The sequence below is a fragment of the Prenolepis imparis genome, unplaced genomic scaffold (assembly GCF_030444845.1).
Source record: "Prenolepis imparis isolate NDT839.2.m4 unplaced genomic scaffold, iyPreImpa1.0 SCAF_11, whole genome shotgun sequence".
Classification (NCBI taxonomy): domain Eukaryota; kingdom Metazoa; phylum Arthropoda; class Insecta; order Hymenoptera; family Formicidae; genus Prenolepis; species Prenolepis imparis.
The window spans coordinates 5184080-5204023 of NW_028141169.1; the positions used below are offsets into that span (position 1 = coordinate 5184080).

The 19944-nt window shown below is 33.3% G+C and overlaps 4 protein-coding genes across 6 annotated transcripts; 3 read left to right on the plus strand and 1 right to left on the minus strand.

The window, feature by feature from the left end:
* The first annotated feature begins 694 nt into the window (after nucleotides 1–694).
* Alas (5-aminolevulinate synthase) lies at nucleotides 695–5447 on the plus strand. 3 transcript variants are annotated; one of them, XM_083049943.1, is made up of 5 exons: nucleotides 695–1088; nucleotides 1188–1244; nucleotides 3039–3093; nucleotides 3614–4890; nucleotides 4981–5447. In XM_083049943.1, the coding sequence occupies exons 2-5, from the start codon at nucleotides 1242–1244 to the stop codon at nucleotides 5257–5259; spliced, it is 1614 nt and encodes a 537-aa protein (XP_082906069.1). In that variant the 5' UTR covers nucleotides 695–1088; nucleotides 1188–1241; the 3' UTR covers nucleotides 5260–5447. The 3 variants fall into 3 exon arrangements, with proteins under 3 accessions (XP_082906069.1, XP_082906070.1, XP_082906071.1); XM_083049944.1 differs by lacking the exon at nucleotides 3039–3093; XM_083049945.1 differs by lacking the exons at nucleotides 695–1088; nucleotides 1188–1244 and having other exon boundaries at nucleotides 3071–3093; nucleotides 3614–3717; nucleotides 3804–4890.
* Nucleotides 5448–5623: 176 nt separating this feature from the next.
* LOC145942978 (beta1,4-N-acetylgalactosaminyltransferase B) lies at nucleotides 5624–7991 on the plus strand. The gene is made up of 2 exons (XM_083050159.1): nucleotides 5624–6660; nucleotides 6750–7991. The coding sequence occupies exons 1-2, from the start codon at nucleotides 5863–5865 to the stop codon at nucleotides 6942–6944; spliced, it is 993 nt and encodes a 330-aa protein (XP_082906285.1). The 5' UTR covers nucleotides 5624–5862; the 3' UTR covers nucleotides 6945–7991.
* A 754-nt stretch (nucleotides 7992–8745) lies between these two features.
* On the minus strand, nucleotides 8746–16546 carry LOC145942524 (RNA-binding protein 5). The gene is made up of 8 exons (XM_083049338.1): nucleotides 16326–16546; nucleotides 14594–15190; nucleotides 14427–14496; nucleotides 13058–13131; nucleotides 12092–12205; nucleotides 11247–11997; nucleotides 10943–11106; nucleotides 8746–10857 (listed from the first exon to the last, which is right to left on the minus strand). Exons 2-8 carry the CDS (start codon nucleotides 15164–15166, stop codon nucleotides 9853–9855), a joined length of 2751 nt encoding a protein of 916 aa, XP_082905464.1. The 5' UTR covers nucleotides 15167–15190; nucleotides 16326–16546; the 3' UTR covers nucleotides 8746–9852.
* Nucleotides 16547–16841: 295 nt separating this feature from the next.
* Nucleotides 16842–19933, plus strand: Uqcr-c1 (Ubiquinol-cytochrome c reductase core protein 1). The gene is made up of 7 exons (XM_083049582.1): nucleotides 16842–16982; nucleotides 17557–17775; nucleotides 18029–18414; nucleotides 18495–18688; nucleotides 18773–18942; nucleotides 19039–19293; nucleotides 19533–19933. The coding sequence occupies exons 1-7, from the start codon at nucleotides 16848–16850 to the stop codon at nucleotides 19671–19673; spliced, it is 1500 nt and encodes a 499-aa protein (XP_082905708.1). The 5' UTR covers nucleotides 16842–16847; the 3' UTR covers nucleotides 19674–19933.
* Nucleotides 19934–19944: the final 11 nt, after the last annotated feature.

The window sequence follows — 19944 nt, forward strand, 5'->3', positions numbered from 1 at the left end:
ATATATATGCTTCTTCATCTCTGATGGGATTCCCAGATTGAAAAGGAAACATACACTACAAGAGGAAATTCCTAGAACATCTCATCATCATATATTAGCCGGTATTTCCATGTTGTTCTTTCTTATTTAATTATGAGCTTTTTATTAAATGCAATTAACATATGCATACAATAGACATATCTTGTAATAAAAAAAAAATATGACGGAAATGTCATGATAACTGCCTCCTTGAAGTACAGTACAAAATACAGTTAAAAATAAATTATTTTAAAAATGTTTTGAAATACATGCAAAAATATAAAAAAATATCGAAAATTTATTTATTTTATTTTATTAAACCGTAACCGAAACCGAACTCTAATTTTGTTTCAGTCCGGATCTCTGATATTAATAAATAATAATGAAATAGTACATATTTTTTTTATAATTCTAATATTAATAAATTATACAAATGAAATATTGATATAAACTTTTATTGTACAAAAATAATCTGTTTCAGAAGAAAAATATAGTTGATAAGAGAATATCACAATAAAATACTTGATTTTGAAGATTCAAAATCTTATATTCACATAGTAATCTTTATTTTAATTAGCATCACTGTGTAATCAGACTTTCAAAAACATTTTTTTGCTTTTTACCAGTTATTTAAAGTTTGGCATTTTCAGATATGGAATAATAAATATTATTTCAGAAGAGCAAATTATTGGTGGGAGAGAAGAGAACGTATTAGAGACATGTATTATATTATGTCACTTCTATTTTTTTTTTTTTTGTAAAATAGAAACAGGATGTCTATTTTACAATTCAAATATTATAGTAACAAATTATATTAACAAGATGTTGCTGATGTCATTGTAAAACGAAAGGTGAATAGCAGGTAACGTTTCGCTATTGGTCGATCGGCGCGTATCAATGATGAGATCGCAAAAATAAGGAAACACGACAACGACGTTCCATATTCCAGTCGCTCTCTCATTAAGATTCGAAACGTCTGAAAAGGAAGTTAGCAGTCGAAGAAATACGACTTGTCAAATAAATAACTTCACGCACAAACTGTTCGAGTCTTCTCGTATATTGTAGCTACGGTAATAATTAAAAAAAAATATAAAAAAATAAAATTTAAAATCAAAAGCAAAATTAAAAGTAATATTAATTGAAAGAAATCTCGCTCTCACGAACTAAAGGAAAAATCATCAATCCTCAACGACCCGTCCGCGAGTTTACCTCTGCCAATCAGCATGGTAAGTTAAGACGATTTATATATCGATTTAAATTTAAAATTCTGGCGGTATTATTATTGCTATTAATTGTGTATATATATATTATTACGATTGTTTTTTTAAAAATATTTTAGTTTCTCAAATAGTAAGTTTTTTTATTTTAAGATGTATTGTTTTATTTGATCAAATATTTAATAATTTATTAGACAGATCGACAGATACATATTCCTGTTATATTTGTTCCTATAAATTAAGTATTAATAGATAGAGAATAAATACACCTAAAGAAATAAGCTGTAATTAAAAGTAATCGACATTAGAAAAAAGTAATCTCTTTAATCTAAATAATGAAGTAAAGAAAAGATATATAGATACTCTCCCTATACATTTTGCATATCTAAAAGACATTTATCTTTTTGATATGCATGCTGTATGGGTCTTATTGTAAGATGACAACGAAGAAAAGATTTAATAGAATTATTATGGAAAATGTTATTTTTACGATTTTACAATATGTATCGTTTATTTCTTTAAATAAAAAAATCATAAATGCGACACGGTGGTCAGAATAAATTATGTAAATGTGAAATTTCAAGTACAATTGCGCGTGTGCATTTACATATATATAATTGTCAACTAAAAAACTGAAAAAACTCGGTCATAAGTTTATATGATAATGAATACAAGTATTAATAATACTTGGTCATTTGTATTATTTTATTTTAAAGATTTGTGTGCTGGAAGGCTAATTTAAATTAAATTTAAATACACAATTTTCTGTATTAATATAAGTTCTTAAATACACTTTATACCGTTTTATTTATTATCAATAATATAAACAACTGTGTGGGAATACGTATTTTCTTTAATGTTTGAACAAATTCTTAATTAAAAATATCTACAATATATTAAATGTCTGTTGTCAAAGGAACCTAGATCGCATATATATGAATTTTGTAGCAGTTGATTTTCATAATATCAAGACTACATAATTTTACATAATTCTAATTTTAAAAATGGTATGACATTATATGGATCTTTTTCATTATGGAATTTTTAGAATAAAAAAATTAATAAAAATGGTCGAGTACATATCATTATTATTTGTTATTCATTATCATAAACTTTATGACCGAGTTTTTTCACAATTAACATTTAAATATACACTTTAAGGTATAAATTTTTTGCATTATATATATGTGAAGAATAAAAAATTATTATTGCATATCATATATAATTATATACATATCAATCATTAAGGTATATTATATTACATAATCGAGATGGTGTTATATTTCAAATGCGCAAAAATACGAATAGTAAACGCGAATGTGTCATTATTAGTCATTATACGTAACATATAATAATATTCCGATCCAAGTTTGGCCGGAACTTTATTTTCAATCATTAGATCCCCAGTGAGAAATGGTGATCGAATCGACGTCGATTTGGTCGAATTGATGTCGAATTGACGTCGATTTGACCAATCATTTCTCATCGCTGGGTCACGACGATTGAACGAGGTCAAAGCAACACCTTGGCTTTTAGAAATTGAAATCGACATTCTCCCAGATCGCGTTTTGATGTTTTTGCAAACGCTAGTACTCGTTCGGCTCTCGGCTCGTTCCTCGTTCGTTGTGTCATCGGTCATCGCGTCAGTAGCGGGCCAGTTGCCGAGCTGTTCGGACGTGGAGAGATTCGCTTCTTCGCTCGTTTCAACTAGTTGAATTTTCTCATTCGAAAATCTTTCGTCATATATTCTCAAGAGCGATTTTACTAAGGCAACGTTCAATCGTTCACGTTTCTTGCTTTCAGCTGATCCAATACGTCCGACGTAGTGGTAGCAATCATATCATTAACGTCACGAAAGGTAATGTATATATTCATGTATCAACTACCTGCAGACGTACGACACAGGCACAGGTGTGCTGTGTCATGCGGAAACCTGTCACTTTCTCCTTTTCCATCTCGCGTACAACCGACTGCGATTTACTGCGATTTTTTTATTCAATTTTTTGTTTTCTATTTAAACATAATTACTTACATAATTACTATTACTCTACTTATCTAACGTAATTGCTTTTCCATTTATTTTCTCGCGTGCAAATTATGCAACTCCCAAGAGATCGGATATTCTTGCAATTGTCTCGAGTCACGATCAATTAAGATAAGATTGCATTATCATGCTATTTTTTATTCGTTTTTTTTTCTTTATACATTCAACATTTATTACATTTATTTCATATATATTATATTACATACTTTGTTTTATCCAATCATATTTAACTTTAGAATACACTGTCGTAAAGTATTTTCAAAATATGTAACATATTTAATGATGATTCATTTATTTTCATTTCATGTATTACATAAATCTATGTATTTTTTAGATTTCTTGAAAGCCATGCCGTGCCCATTCTTGACTCGTTTGTCCACAAATTATGTTCGCAACTATGGACCATCTCTGATAATGAACTATCGGCAACATTGTCCGGTAATGTCAAGATTATTCAGCACGATGTCAGAGGAGCCTCAATCAATTCCAGAGTCTATACAAAATCAATGCCCATTCTTGTCCAGAGAACGGAACGCTGTTAAGGAAGTCAATCCTGCAATGGAAGAAGATGTTATTAGCTTAAATAATAATCAAACGAAAGAGGCACCTTTTCCCTATGAAGAATTTTTCCATGACCAAATCATGCAAAAGAAGAAAGATCATTCATACAGGATATTCAAGAAAGTGAATCGTCTAGCTGAAAACTTTCCATCAGCTTTAGAATATTCATACGGGGAGAAACCCATTACCGTTTGGTGCTCCAATGATTATCTAGGAATGTCGCGCCATCCTGAGGTAATTGATGCGGTCCGAGAAGCTTTAGATAAGTTCGGTGCTGGAGCTGGAGGCACGAGAAACATTTCGGGCAATTCTACCGCTCATATTAAGTTGGAGAAGCGACTGGCGCTGCTGCATCAGAAGGACGCTGGTTTGCTCTTCACTTCCTGCTTCGTCGCCAACGACTCCACTTTGTTCACGCTAGCAAAAAGACTGCCAGGATGTCACATATTTTCCGATGCCGGAAATCATGCCTCTATGATACAAGGCATAAGGAACAGTGGCGTACCAAAACATGTGTTCCGACACAATGACGTCCAGCATTTGGAAGAGCTCTTGTCAAAAGTAAATAAAAGCGTGCCAAAGATTGTGGCATTCGAGACCGTGCATTCCATGACCGGTGATGTTTGCCCGTTGGAAGAGTTATGCGACGTCGCGCATAAATACGGCGCGATAACGTTCATTGATGAAGTTCATGCGGTCGGCTTGTATGGTAATACGGGTGCTGGAATCGGCGAGAGAGATGGTGTACTGAATAAGATGGATATTATTTCCGGTACCTTAGGAAAGGCATTTGGCAATGTAGGCGGTTACGTTGTTGGTTCTACGAAATTGATAGATATGATAAGAAGTTATGCTTCTGGTTTTATTTTTACCACTTCATTACCACCCACTGTGTTGCATGGAGCCTTGACATCCATCGACATTTTGGCATCGAACGAAGGCAGGTCATTACGGACACTTCATCAGAACAATGTGGCCTATATGAAGTCTATTCTTACTGCCGCAGGTCTTCCAATCGAACGATCGCCCTCACATATTATTCCGATAAAAGTAATTTGTAACTAAGTGATTATGAAAATATAAAATTGATCAACATAAATAATCATTAATTAATGACAAATATGTTTGTTTCTTTTTCAGATCGGAGATCCATTGTTATGCAGTCAGATAGCAGATTATTTATTAAATGACAAAGGACACTATGTACAAGCTATAAATTATCCCACTGTTCCAAAGGGCGAAGAGAAATTAAGATTAGCACCAACCCCGGGACACACTCGCGCCATGATGGATAAATTTATGGAAGACGTGTTGGATGTTTTTCATCAATTAAATATACCTAATATACCTAATATACCTAATATACCTAATATACCTAATAAACCAAACAAACCGGCCCGTGTTATCTTGGTTCATTGACAAATGTATATAAAATAGCAATGGCCACGTTATCGTACAAACAGAACTCACCTATATAGAGGTATCTATAGGTCTATTTGTGTATTGTTTCAAAATAACAATATAAATTATGTAATGAATAAATCCTATTATCAAAGTTAACAATTAACAGAGGTTTAAATAAAGTGTTAAAACTAATATATAATTTATGATGATTTACTTTCTTCTTTAGCATTTCCTACATGTATATATATTATATATATATATATTTATATTAAATAATATATATTAAATTATTAAACATTTATTAAATAATAATATAAAATATAAATAATATATTTTAAAAATAATTAAAAATATATATTACATTCTAGAACTATTAGATTATTTGCGCATGCGCGCGTATCGGTGCAGCTCGTCTGTCGTGTCGTCTGCAGGTGATCTGTCAATTCTGTCCCGTGTTTTCTTACAAAATTTTTCTCGTCCGAGACCATCGACCAGCACGCATGTGTCTATACGAAAGCCGGAGAAGAGCAAGCATCGCGATTCTAACGCATCCCTTCAAGAATCACTCGTATTGAATACATATTAATGTTTGTTGACGTTGGAATTTAGGTTAGGAAAATGAGGAACTTGGTGAATATCTTCAAGATGCTCGTCGCGTTCTTCTACGATTACGCGCGCGGGTTGTCTTACACGGTGACGACGATAATCGTACTATGTTACTGCCTTCATCCGGCCCGCTTCGCCTCCCATTACACTTACATCAAGACCGAGAACATATACGACGAGATGGAGAGGTCGTATCCACCGAGGGACAACTCCTGCATGATCTCCGTCAGCGGCAGACGATCCTCTCAGCTGCTCTACCCGGAGGAGCATCCCCGGGAGGATCCGGTGGCGATGGCTCGACGACTCGGCATCTTGCCGGGCGGCCAGTGGAAGCCCCTCAACTGTCATCCGGTCTTCAACGTCGCCATCATATTGCCCTACCGCAACCGGCAAAGTCAGCTGGCCGTCTTCATGAATTACATCCACCCGTTCCTGCAGATGCAGAACCTGAACTATCGGATATTCGTCATCGAGCAGAGCCCGATGCGCGAGTTCAATCGCGCCAAGCTCTTCAACGTCGGCTACGCGGAGGCCACCAAGATCAACGACTTTCACTGTTTCATTTTCCAGGACGTGGATCTGATACCGCAGAATCCTGACAATATCTACGCGTGCACCAAAATGCCCAGACACATGAGCTCCAGTGTAAATACTTTCCGATACAATCTGCCTTATGCAGGCCTGTTTGGGGGTGCAATAGCGTTAACGAGAAAACAATTCGAAAGGGTGAATGGATTCTCCAACGTTTTCTACGGCTGGGGCGGAGAGGACGATGACTTTCACAGTCGCTTACAGTCCAGGGGTTTTCAGGTTCGAATTTAGTGTAATATTCAGTATATATAATTGCGTGGCGAGAAGATAGATTTATACAAATTATTTATTGCTGATTTTTTTTGCAGATTACGCGCTTTGGACCCAATGTGGCGCAGTATTACATGTTATCACATAAGAAAGAACCACCCAGCACCGCAAGATTCGCAAATTTGGAAAATGGTGCTCGCAGATACGATACTGATGGACTTAACAATTTGGAATATCGAGTATTGAACCATCAATTGCGTCCGCTATACTCTTGGATTTTAGCTGATGTGTAATGTTTATGTAGGTTTTTTTTTATCTAACATATATACAAGGTATTCCCTTTTATTTTTGATAGTAAAAAATGAAATGGGTACCCTGTATATTGCACATATCTTCTATAAATCAACAAATAGAATTGCTGACATGCTGTGATAGAGCACATTATAATTAAGTCTTGCAATTTTTAGTGATGATTGAAATACTACTACTACATTTTTATATTAGAATTTGAAAAATCTTGAACTCTTGCAATATTTTTTACATTCACAATAATGTTTTTAATAGCATTAGTATTGTAATTGTTTGTAATTAGTTAACAGTTTGTACAAAAGATAATAATCTAGTTATATAGTTAATATAATAAGAATTAAAGACTGTAATCAAAGTCACTTTTTCTTTATGTGATTTATCCAAATAAGAGAAGAAGCAATATCATTTAAAGACACATAATGTACTTTCATTCTATATATATAGATCATTTAATATCACATTTTTAACATATTTACATAAGAAAATTGCATTTAATCGCATAAAAATCTATTTCATAATAGAAAGTATATTACAGTCTTTGGTCAATATATAATACTCACCTTATACATGCTCAAAAAGATTCTGATCTTTAATATATATCTTTATATTATAATGCGATGATTTGGTATTACGATTGTTCCTAATTATTTTAGATATAATAAACTTTTTCTGTTATAAGATAAAGTTTTGTAATATTGTATAAATATTTAAATGAGATTGAATTAGAGGAAATTCTCCCTAACATCGTTTAGTTACTAATGATGGTTGTAATAATGACTTACAAGTTTCCGCTTTTCCATAAATTGTAAATCACATAATATAGAAGTACCTAATATTTTGCTTTATGATCTCTGAATATAATAAAGATGAGCTAGTGACAAATGATTATATAACGTATTGTTACCACAATGAAGTATTATAAAACAATAAAACATGTATATGTATTAATTTATTATTATTAAATAAGAAAGAATGACTGTAGAAATGGAAATGTAGATATAAATAAGATAATTATCAAATATGTAGCGTGATATAACTTACATTTTGTGAATACTTCAAAAAATATTGTATATTATATAATATAGAGAAATATTGTATATTATATAATATATTATATAAGAAATATATTTAAAACAATGCAATATAAAATTTTATTGTCTTACTAAGCTTAAAGTATGACTAAAAAAAAAAAAAAAGGAAAAAGTAATATTAAACATTTTAATATTCCAGTGTGTTCTACTTTTTTGACTTTTGTGAAAAGTATATATTATATATGTATACATATATTAATATATGTATACACTCAATATAAGAGCATATCTCTATTTCTATTCCAAATATATATCCTCATCATATTCAAAATTTGTAATAAACCCCAAAAATATAAAAACTGATTATAAATTATACATTAAAAATATATCCTGATCCTGTTATGTATTTATATTTCTATAGAGAGATAATTTTTTCTAAAATTATTAAAACAATTTCTCTTTATATAATCTTTGACAGACTTTATGACTGTATTATGATTGTGTTTATGAATTCTTTTTGTTTTTTATTACTAATATTGTTACTTGATCATAACTGTTTTTTAGAAAAAAGAGATTTTTAAGGAAAATCATGTTTTCCTTCAAAAGTCAGACAAAGCAAGTTTAGAAAATTTAACGTATATAGAAAATATTTACGTGTTTTCAACATGCGAACAATAATATATATAATATAATATAATATATATATATATATATATATGTCGCGCATGTACATTTATTAATTTTTCTTGATGTTATTAAATACATAAATTTTGTACGATAATTTTAGAAAAATAACAATAAATTGTAAGAATAATGTTAGAAATATGTATGTATAATGTAAAATGCATTTAAAAAAAACTGTATATGTATACATGAATAAATATAATGGCCACAAAAATATCTTTATGTTGAACTTGATATAATTATATAGATTAAAGAAATTTATTATATTTTGTTATGATATAATAAATATAAAATGCATTAATAAAGATAAATTGAAATATATTGATTAATAACAGGTCACGTTTTTTTTTGACAGAAGCATCATGAAATTAACACAGTACTTTTACGAAGCAAGATGTATTATTTCCTGAACATATTAAAAAAGTACGAGTATTTCTAATAATGTATAACAATATTAAAGTGATACTGTTCGTACAAATCATTTATTAGGTCAACGAATATTTTATTATGGTTTAAAATATTTAACCTATGATGTTCTGTATTGCTTACAATTTTAAAGAGAATTTTTCACTATTAGAATCATTCGCCATAAATTTTTCTACCAATGTATATACTTACATTGATATACTTCACTGTACATATTTTATTCTTGGCAAAGAACATTATTGCATTGGACAATGATATAACAACTCATAATCAATTATTTCAAGAGTCTCATTTTTTCTATACCAAAAATTACAACTCTTGACAAAAATAGAAATAACATAATTAAAAAGATCAGAGGATATTTTCTTTTTTTCACAAGTATGACCGTCGTTATATAAATAAAAGTAAAAAATGGCATACGTGTCTCTAAGTATCTTGACAGTACACTGTATTTTTACATATTACAAAAAGGAAAACGAAATTTATACAATATGCCATTATCTTGAAGCAGAACTTGATACGAGAATGTATGAAATGCGTATATATTGCATGAAGTGTACACACAGTTTCAAGAATTGGCTATCACTGTGCAATTATTGATAAGTGTAGCTACAGTATTCGAATGATAACAATACGTGTGTAATTATGTATCTATGGAAAAAATCGAGTACAAGTATACTTATATGTATATATAAAATCTATTATAATAGTGTGTGTGTATGTGTATATATATATCTGTATACCTTACCTATTACGTGTCAGACAGTTCTTGATATCGCGCGTACATCATCTTTTTCACGCAATCCTTATATGTATCGCCCGGTAATGCGCTATACGACGAGGTCTTCGCTCCTAATCCGGCCGTAGGGACACGTCTTTCGGCTTCAATAATACTCGTTCTACCTTGATTAGATTTTCCCAAGCCCATCCCTTCACTCCAGCCCATTTTTTGCAATAATTTATTGCCGACGTTGTCTGATCCGATACCGGCTCGCGTAGGCTCCTCGTAAGACACCGACATCTCCTCTACTCTGGTTTTTAAGTATTTCTCTTTCAATTTATTGGGTTGCGGTGGTTCGGGTTCGCCATACTTGGCACGCCTCTCCTTAGCACGGTCTCTGTATTTGTTGTTCCTTTGCTGTGGATCATTAGGATCTAGACCGCGTACTTGATACCAATTTTCTAGGTTCTGCTTGTGAAGATCGGACAGCTGTTGATGTCGGAGTAACGCCTCCTTACTCGGAAACTGTCGTTTGCAAAGTAAACATGCCAGTTTACTCCAATCGGTATGTTGTTTCTCCTCCTGTTGCACATCTTCTATCTCCTCCTCCGTATCGCTACCGCCACCGTAAGCAGCTACCAATCCATTACCACTCTGATCCTCGTCCTCGTGATAAGGAGTCGCGATAGTTTTCTTTTCCAGAATGGCGTATCCCGCGTCCGCCGCACCGCTGCCACCGATACCCTGACTACCGTCCACGCCGGCAAATTCCGAGTTCCAATTATTCTTCGCGTTTTCCTTTTTCTGATTCAATGTCTTAGCCCAACGTTCCATATCTTTCGCTATCTTCTTCGCCACTTTCACTTTATCCTGCTTGGTGTCTTTCTTTTTATTCTCATCCTCTTTCGACGCCTCTTGAGTCATACTAGCGGCTGATGAAGTCGTAGCCTGACTGCCAATCGTGCTCACGGAATCTGTACCGCTTGCCATCGCTGTTATTGTACTTGCAGTACCCTGCGTAGTACTCGCAGTTGTCTATAAAACACAAAAATGTCCTTCATATTAGTACTTTTAAATTAATTTCATGACGTATACGAATCTTTCCTTTTAAAGTTTTTACCTTAGCCGGTTGATAAGAGAATGACTCAGCGTCCCAGTAAAGAAACTGTTGCGTATGACTGTTATAATAATATTGCGAATTCGGATCGTAATATAATCCCGTGCTGGGATCATAATAGTAACCAGATGATTCATCGTAATGATAAGTGCTGACGTCCGGTACAGCTGAAATGATTTTATAGTTCTCAATTATCTAATATAGTATATAATAATATATAATAATATGTAGTATATAAAATATAATATAGTATATACAATATTATATAATAATAATTTAGATAGCATTATTCTTGAGAAAAACTCACAGTATACTTTTCCATCGCTAGAGTGTGCAGGAACTCTTCCACTCGCTAGCGTAGTACTAGACGGTGCTGTAGGGGTTGGTCGTCCCTTCACGTCGTCGGTATCGCCTCCTAACTTCCTAGACGCCTGCAATTGTTGTATAGCGGACTGTGCCACCGCCGCGGCCGCGTTCACTCTATCTGTCTGGTTCAGAGACGGCAACGTGATCGCCGAGCCTTGCATTATCTGATTCTGATAGTACTGCGTATAATACTGAAGATAATGGGCCTTTTGCGCGGGCGTTTTGGCATACAAGTTGGCACTGTATTCAGCCAATTGGGCGACGTCGTCCAGGGTGTACCTCTGCGGTTGGGCATCGTTCGATTTCCACGCGTTCGCGTTATTAATCTGATGAAGCTTACAGTACGTTATCTCCACCTTTCTACCGTCGACTACCAGTCCTTGCTTCGTGAGTGCAGTGTGCAAGTACATCGCGTCCACTACGTTGGCCATTTCGAGATAGCACACTCCCCGAGATGTATTCGTGAGAGAATCGCGACCGATACGAATACTGCGTATCGGCATCGATGACAGATTCTTCATCGCTTGCAGAACCGAATCCTCGGTCGTTAATACGTCTAATCCCCGTAGAAGTACGGTGTTCGTGGGATGCGGGCTGATTTCGTCGCTGCCTTCTCCGCCTTCCTCGCTTTCCGCTCGCGAGGCGGAACATTTGAAGCAAGTCTCGCGTCGTTTAAAATTGTGTGCTCCACACTGTACACAGAATGAATGCATTTTGTTATTTATGAATAAGTATATATATATACATATATTTCTACGGAAGAGCAGAAACAAAGCAGACACAAACCTTAACACAGTGCCAATCCTGCGTATTCTTAGCTGGCGGTTTATCCACATGGCACTCTTTCGGTATACTGTACTGCATCAATGCGCGATATTGGTCCTGCAGCATCAGCACTCCCTGAAACAGAGAATTTCAGTGTTATCCCGTCCAACGTCTTCCTAAGGCCTCTTGTCTTTCCCGTAAACTTCCTTCTTGGTTGACGAAATATTATAGTTTTCTACTTCATAGCTTTCTGTCTCGAGAGCGAACAAAGCCTCGTTGGCTTATTAATGTGGGCCATTCCACACCGTTTGCAGACCGACTTGTTTTCATGCGCGATTCATGATAAAAAGATCAATCGTAATATTTAAATTTCCATAAGAAAATGCAAGCAAGCAACAACACGCGCGATCACTTGCGTGTGTAAATATTATTATGGAAATGATAAAAAATTCGTGCACAATTTCTATAATATAACTTCAAGAACGTCATTAATAATCGCATCAAGAATCAAGCGAAACGGGAGGAAGAAGCAAAGATACAAGTAATGTCAAAACGGAAAAGCGGATAACGCGATTAGCATAAAAATCATGCCCGAATACAATGCACGATCAAAAAGACGCGATATATATAAAAGACGACTGGAATGACCCTTTCTCCGATCTTCATCGTTATGTCATTGACGAACTTTTTTTCTTTTTAAATGATAAAGGACAAGTAAAAAGCACGCGACGCGGCGAAAAATAGGTGTATCTCTCAGTGAACTTAATATCTGCGCGAATATATATATATGCGAGCGAGTTAAGAAAAAGTCTGCAAAATATGTGGGGGATTCCTAGATAAATAATTAGATACGGTAGAGTTAGCTTAATAGGTGCACAGCCGTGGCCACGGGGAAGGGCCAGAGGGCCGCGTTACCGTGCCTTGCCGCCACGGGGCAGTCGGTGGCACAACGCATCAGTTGGGTATCTGGACCGAACTTCGTTCTACCTGTTTCATCTCCATCCACCGTGCGGCCTCCTGAGTCGCGTTAAACTCGACGAATGCAAAACCTCGCGAAGCACCTATACAGAGCAAATACACACATATCCAGAGTTAATCCACGTTATTGCCTGGGGGTCTCTACTCTGAGAGGGCAGGCAATCACAGCACCAACCATTGTGACAGACCGAGACTTTCAAACGAAGTGTGTCTCTTCGCTTCGTCGCTCGCTTTCATTTTCCATATTACCTAAATCTCAGCAGAACGAATTCCGTGCGAGAGACCGCAGTTCATCGATTTATATTTCGTGCATCGGTATAGTTTATATTTAATTTACGGGAAATTTTTTTTCAAACGCGAAAACCCAGCTAAGGCAAAATTTCTTGGCCTTTTTTTCTTTTACCCTTCTATCACGGAAGAGAACGATGTAGGAATTTTCGCGAACAAAATGATGCTGATGTAATAAAAAAACGCAAACCCGGATGTATATTAATCGTCTTTATATATCGTATAGTCTGTAGTATAGTAATAATAGTAGTAGTAGTAGTAAGTAAATCAAATTAAAGCTTAATGAAAAAGACATTGTTTTAATAGCAATACAAGAGATTATTTTCCTTCTACTTGAAATATAAAGTTTTAAAGTTGAGGAAGAATTTATTTTTATTTTTTGAAGTACTTATTTTTGTCCTTTCTTTGGGAGTCTTCATATTACCAAATAAAAGAATAGTTGTATTACTATTAAAATAACATCTTATAGATGTAATGTCTGAAAGTAAAACACACAAGGGTACTCTAATTGAAGAATTATTATGTATCCCTATAATTATAACTACAAGTTATATTATCCTACTTGTAAGTTAAGAATTTGCTATTAAAACGTATAAAAAACGTGCTTTTTCTTTGGTTGGTAGATATAATTTAAAATTATATGTGCACACTGAATTTAAAACTTTTGAATTCTTTCTTATATTGTTTTTTTTTTGCAAGTAATCTAATGTTCTATTCTCTTCTTAAAATCTTATAAATTTTTTTTTATAAACTTACCTTTTAAGAATAGTCGATAGTCAAATTAAAATTTTGAGATATATGAAAATTGATACTAGTATAGTATAGTACAAACAAAAGTTCTTAAAATTAAATAAATAGTCATTTGCAAGAAATTCATTGAAATTTTATATATAATTTTCACTACTATCTATTTATATTGTATCAAATTCCGAAATAATTTCTTGCACGTTCTGTTTATTTTTTTGTAAGAAATAATAATCGTATAAATCTCATAGTAGGCAATAATATTACAACAGTCTAGGATCGTTCATATGTAGGATTTAATTACATCATAAAGATGTATTAAAATTGTTAATAATGCAATAGTTACCTGTATCTTTTTTCCGAATCAGCCTGATGTCCTTAGGCATGAGACCACAATTGAGGATGTCTTGCCGCACCTGTGATACACACATCATAATAATAGTGATGCCATGCTCTATAATGCTGGCTCATCGAGTGGCCACTATATGTTAAGCCACAAAGTTGACAACCTACGTCATTTTCAGTAATATGTTGAGCGAGCCCACGTATCATTATGGTGTTGTTGGGCGATTGTGATTTGTAGTGGATCCCTTCCATAGACGAGCTATAGGCACGACCATGGTCGTGTTCAAAGTCCAAACTTTCCCGACTATGATCATCGTCGCGATCACGATCCCGATCCTCCCGTTTTCCCCTACGGTCCCTATCTCTATCCCGATCCCTGTCACGTCTAGAACGATCTCTATCTCTGTCTCTGTCTCTATCTCTATCTCTGTCCCGCTCTACCGAATCCCTGTCTCTTTGCCTATAACGATCTTCGCGATCCCTATAGCTGCGATCACGATCGTCTCTGCTACGGTCTCTCCTATCCCTTGAACGGTCTCTTTCACGATCCCTGTCTCTTCCACGATGATTTCTGTAGTCTGGACTTCGATGATCTCTATCACGATGATCGACATCACGGTGTTCCGAATACTCTGGCGATCTGTTGCTTCCATAGTCATTGCGATAGTCATAATCGGAATTATGACTTCTTCTTTCTGGCCCATAGCCAGGCTCCCAAGGATCAATATTATTGCTGTACATGCTGTTTGTACATTTATTCAATTTCTGCAAAAAAAAAATTATTTTACATTTTCAATCATAAAAAAATTTTAATTTTATTGCATATATAAGTGCAGAATATATTCTTAACAAATAATATAAAATAATAGTCAATAGTTTTATATGTAATAATAATAAATATGTCATAATATTTCATAATATGTCAAGAGAATAATTATATGTAATATCAATTCTTATTCTATTATTTTTCTTTACAATATTATTTTCTATATATATAAATGTATATTTTTTCTAATATACTATAAATGTGAAAAAAATGAATACAAAGAATTCATATTATTTGGATAATGTATATGTGTGTGTATATGTGTATATATGTGTGTGTGTGTGAACATTATTTAGATATGTATTTCAAAGTTATATAAAATTAATATTTACATTACACATAAAAATTGCTCCATTTTTATTTTCAATATATCAAAATTAAATTTTAATATTTTATTTAATATTATAGATGTTTCAAATTGTTTAATCGACAAATCAACATAATGAAATCTTTGCTTTTTTAGTTAATTAAATATTCAATTCAAAATATTTATAAGGCTAATTGTAAGTAAAATGTATTCTGAATAATATATATTCTTCTATGAGACTAAAATGTTATTATAAAAATGTTCTAATTTTTAAAAATAATAATTAGAAAGATATGTAAAAATTACATATATCATTATGTGTGTTAATTCCACACAATCCAAAATATATATAAATATTGTAATATCTCACACATTTTATTTACTAAGGTATATAAATATTTGACCTTTCAAAAATTTGAAACAGATTCGGATTTTTTTCGTCTGATCTGCAAAATAATAACGAAAAAAATAAAAAAAATCGATTCTATGCAGCAGTTTTTATATGCATTATGACAGCAATGCGTTTTACCAATGCATCAATGCGACATTTTACGAGGAAAAGGGGGAGGGGCCAAGAAAAGTAGCAATATAATTTCGGGTTTCTAAAACGGATTTCCTAAACGTAAATAACGTATCCGTTGCGTCTATCTCAATATAAAAACAACAAATATTCGAAGCAAGTATCTCGGCAAAGCCATGACGCGTGGAATTTCTGTCGCGATTAGAGAGAGGCCAAGTATTTCGGAGAGTTGATGAATAAACGTTACCCGCTGCAGTGATTCGTTGTTTCAGCGCGATATCAGACTCTCGATAAGACAGCAGTGGAAAAGTCGCCAAGTCCAGCGTTGATCGTTTTACCAAAAACGCTCGACGAACCGTCGAAAAATAACACAATGCACACAATGGCGTTGTCAAGCTTCTCGTTCGATCCGTAAAATATGGCGATTCTGCGAAGAACGAGTCGAAACTCATTACGTGTACTACATACCTCGAGAGCTTCGATTATATAAAATTATATCGAGCCGCGTAATCATGAGTTCACGAGTCATTCGAGATCGGCAACGCGCATGCGTAAGTTTTCTACTAGGAGCCCAGCACCAATCATCTTTCATCTGCATATAGTTACTTTCGACAAAGCGACGAGTTGATTGGCCAAGAAATTATACGCACAGTAACGTGAGAATTTTCTTTGGCCAAACGTCAAATTGAACACACCTGGACGATTTGCTGGTTCTCGAGTGTATCTACATTATTTTATGCACCGAGATTACGAGATGCAACGCCATCTCATGGCACATCGGATCTTTACAGATTCTCTGTCGTGTTCTCCGTCGTTTTCGATAAATTGCTCGAAAGAAATGGCTACTCGTCTACTAAAAATTAGCGCACTGCGCACATATACTAATAAAACCAGCCTTGTAAAGGTAAAACCGATTACACTTCACGATATACAATCGTGATAATTATGATAACGGTTTTAACGCAATCGATTCATTTGTAACTTCACCAGACCTAGAGTACAAGATTTGTCATTTTCGTCGGATCCTTACGTAATAAGAATAAAATAACAGTTTTTAGAACATTAAATGTGTGAAAATGATGTGATTGTTTGACAGTTAAATTATTTTTGACGAGACAGAATAAAGTGAGAAAGCTCGATATGCATTCGAATATATGCTTATGTTTCTAACCTCAACATAATTAAACTCAATATTTTTGACAGGTGTGATTTAACATGTTGTATGTTATAAAAAAGAACACTTAATAATATATATATCTTGTCATTAATTTAGAAATATGCGAGAAAAATAATGTTTATAAAAATTTGAGATCTAATGTAATGTCATACTCTACAATACAATTATTAGCAATTTAGATATACAGATTTATTATTTAATTATGAATTTAATTTTATGCTAAAAATTGAATGTTGATAAATTCACTTATTAGTTTTGGATTAAAGTTGTTACTTAAAAATTGTCTGACTTTGTCAACTAGGTACCGAAACAATGGTGGTCAACTGCTGCTTCTCTGAAAGAAACGCTTATCAATCAACCAGCTACCAGAGTTACAACTTTGGATAGTGGAATGAGAATTGCTAGTGAAGATAGTGGAGCTGCAACAGCTACTGTTGGTCTTTGGATAGATTCTGGTAGTCGATATGAAACTGATGAAAACAATGGTGTTGCTCATTTCATGGAACACATGGCTTTTAAGGTATATTAAATAGTTAATGAGAAATGATAATTATAATAGCTTGTGGTAGTAAATGTTTAGAACTTTGCAATGTCTATAATTGGAACAGAACACTTGTATCTTGATATAATTACAGTATATATATATAGATATATATAGATATATATATAAATTTTTGAATCTTTTATAAGATGATTCTACTATAACTTTATATATATTTAATAAATCATCCATTATTACATGCTTTATTAATACTAGTGAATTTTTTTTATAGGGTACTGCCAAACGTTCTCAAACTGATTTAGAATTGGAAATAGAGAATATGGGAGCTCATTTGAATGCTTATACAAGTCGAGAACAAACAGTATTCTATGCAAAATGTTTGTCACAAGATGTATCAAAAGCTATTGAAATTCTCAGTGATATTATTAAAAATTCCAAGCTGGGTGAAAAAGAGATTGAAAGAGAACGTGGTGTTATTTTACGTGAAATGCAAGAGGTTGAAACAAACTTGCAAGAAGTTGTATTTGATCATTTGCATGCGGCTGCCTATCAAGGTACATCCTTAGGACGAACGATATTGGGACCTACTAAAAATATCCAAAATATTTCACGAGACGATCTTGTTAACTATGTGAAAACTCATTATGGACCACCTAGGTGAAATTTCCGTCATCAAATGAATTTTAGCTTATATACCTGAAATTCCAATAAAATAAAAATGTTATTTTTTTTTTTAGATTCGTACTAGCTGGTGCTGGTGGTGTAGATCACAATCAGTTAATCGAACTTGCTAATAAGCATTTTGGTCAACTAACAGGACCCGATTATGATGAGATTCCGGAGTATATTAAATCCTGCCGCTATACTGGTTCTGAAATAAGAGTTCGAGATGATACGATCCCTCTCGCCCATATCGCGATCGCTGTTGAGGGTATCTAGAAAATATTTAATCAAAATAATTAAAAATAAACCAGTTATAATAGTGCAATGTAATTAATGAACATTGTGGCAAAAGGTGCTGGATGGGCTGAAGCAGACAACATTCCTCTTATGGTCGCCAATACCCTTATAGGAGCGTGGGATCGTAGCCAAGGAGGAGGAGTAAATAATGCAAGCAGTCTTGCTAAAGCTTGCGCAGAAGACGGCTTATGTCATAGTTATCAGAGTTTTAATACATGTTATAAGGTATATATTAAGTGATTATTAATTTTTACATAAAAAACAATATGTGATTATATTAATATTTGGGTCGCGATTAATATGTTAAATTTAATTTTGTAGGATACAGGCCTTTGGGGTATATATTTCGTTTGCGATCCTATGCTGTGTGATGATATGGCATCGCAAGTTCAACACGAATGGATGAAATTATGCACATCAGTTACTGAGAAAGATGTAGCTCGTGCAAAGAATATTCTTAAGACCAACATGTTCTTACAGTTGGATGGTACAACTGCTATTTGCGAAGATATTGGTCGTCAAATATTATGTTATAATCGTCGTATTCCACTTCACGAACTTGAGATGAGGATAGATGTAAGTAGTTTCAATTATATGTATAAAACTTTTTCTGTCATACATTTTTATTAATGCAATTTTTATCGAATTTAATATCTTTTATCTTACTTATATGTGCGTATAATAATAAAAAATGTAGCAAAAGTATATGCAATATAAAACAATGGATATCTTACAAGATATTTTACAAGACAATCTCATTTTTTTCAGAATACATATAATACATTAATATATGATTATATATAATTTCTTTTCAGAGTGTAACTGCTGAAACTATTCAAAATGTTGGTATGAAGTATATTTTTGATCACTGTCCAGTGATTGCAGCAGTTGGCCCTGTTGAAAATCTGCCAGATTATAATACTATTCGTGGTTCTATGTATTGGCTCAGAGTTTAATCATCTTCAAGTCAATAAATCTTAGCAGATCAATTAGAAATAAAACAAAACAATGTCATCAATACACATATGTCTACCACCTGAGAAAAATATCCATGTAAATTGATAATATTTAATTGTGTTGTAAGTATAATTTTTAATAATGTTAATATTATAATTTTTTCTCTCTATATGAAGATTGTAGTTTTATTTTGCCATGCATTTACAAAGCAAATATTTGTTGATGTATACTGTTTGGCTGAAATAAATGGTTGAAAGTACACTTTGAATA

Bases quoted from the DNA above. Each gene is read 5' to 3' on its own strand.
- LOC145942524 (XM_083049338.1), bottom strand. From the start codon at position 15,166: ATGTACAGCAATAATATTGATCCTTGGGAGCCTGGCTATGGGCCAGAA. The intron at 14,497-14,593 runs GTAGGTTGTCAA...TGTGTATCACAG, and splicing joins AACATATTACTGAAAATGAC to GTGCGGCAAGACATCCTCAA. The intron at 11,107-11,246 runs GTGAGTTTTTCT...AAATCATTTCAG, and splicing joins TAGCGATGGAAAAGTATACT to CTGTACCGGACGTCAGCACT.
- LOC145942978 (XM_083050159.1), top strand. From the start codon at position 5,863: ATGAGGAACTTGGTGAATATCTTCAAGATGCTCGTCGCGTTCTTCTAC. The intron at 6,661-6,749 runs GTTCGAATTTAG...TTTTTTTTGCAG, and splicing joins TACAGTCCAGGGGTTTTCAG to ATTACGCGCTTTGGACCCAA.
- Alas (XM_083049943.1), top strand. The intron at 3,094-3,613 runs GTAATGTATATA...TGTATTTTTTAG, and splicing joins TATCATTAACGTCACGAAAG to ATTTCTTGAAAGCCATGCCG. The intron at 4,891-4,980 runs GTAATTTGTAAC...TTTCTTTTTCAG, and splicing joins CACATATTATTCCGATAAAA to ATCGGAGATCCATTGTTATG.
- Uqcr-c1 (XM_083049582.1), top strand. From the start codon at position 16,848: ATGGCACATCGGATCTTTACAGATTCTCTGTCGTGTTCTCCGTCGTTT. The intron at 18,415-18,494 runs GTGAAATTTCCG...TTTTTTTTTTAG, and splicing joins ACTCATTATGGACCACCTAG to ATTCGTACTAGCTGGTGCTG. The intron at 18,689-18,772 runs GTATCTAGAAAA...TTGTGGCAAAAG, and splicing joins TATCGCGATCGCTGTTGAGG to GTGCTGGATGGGCTGAAGCA.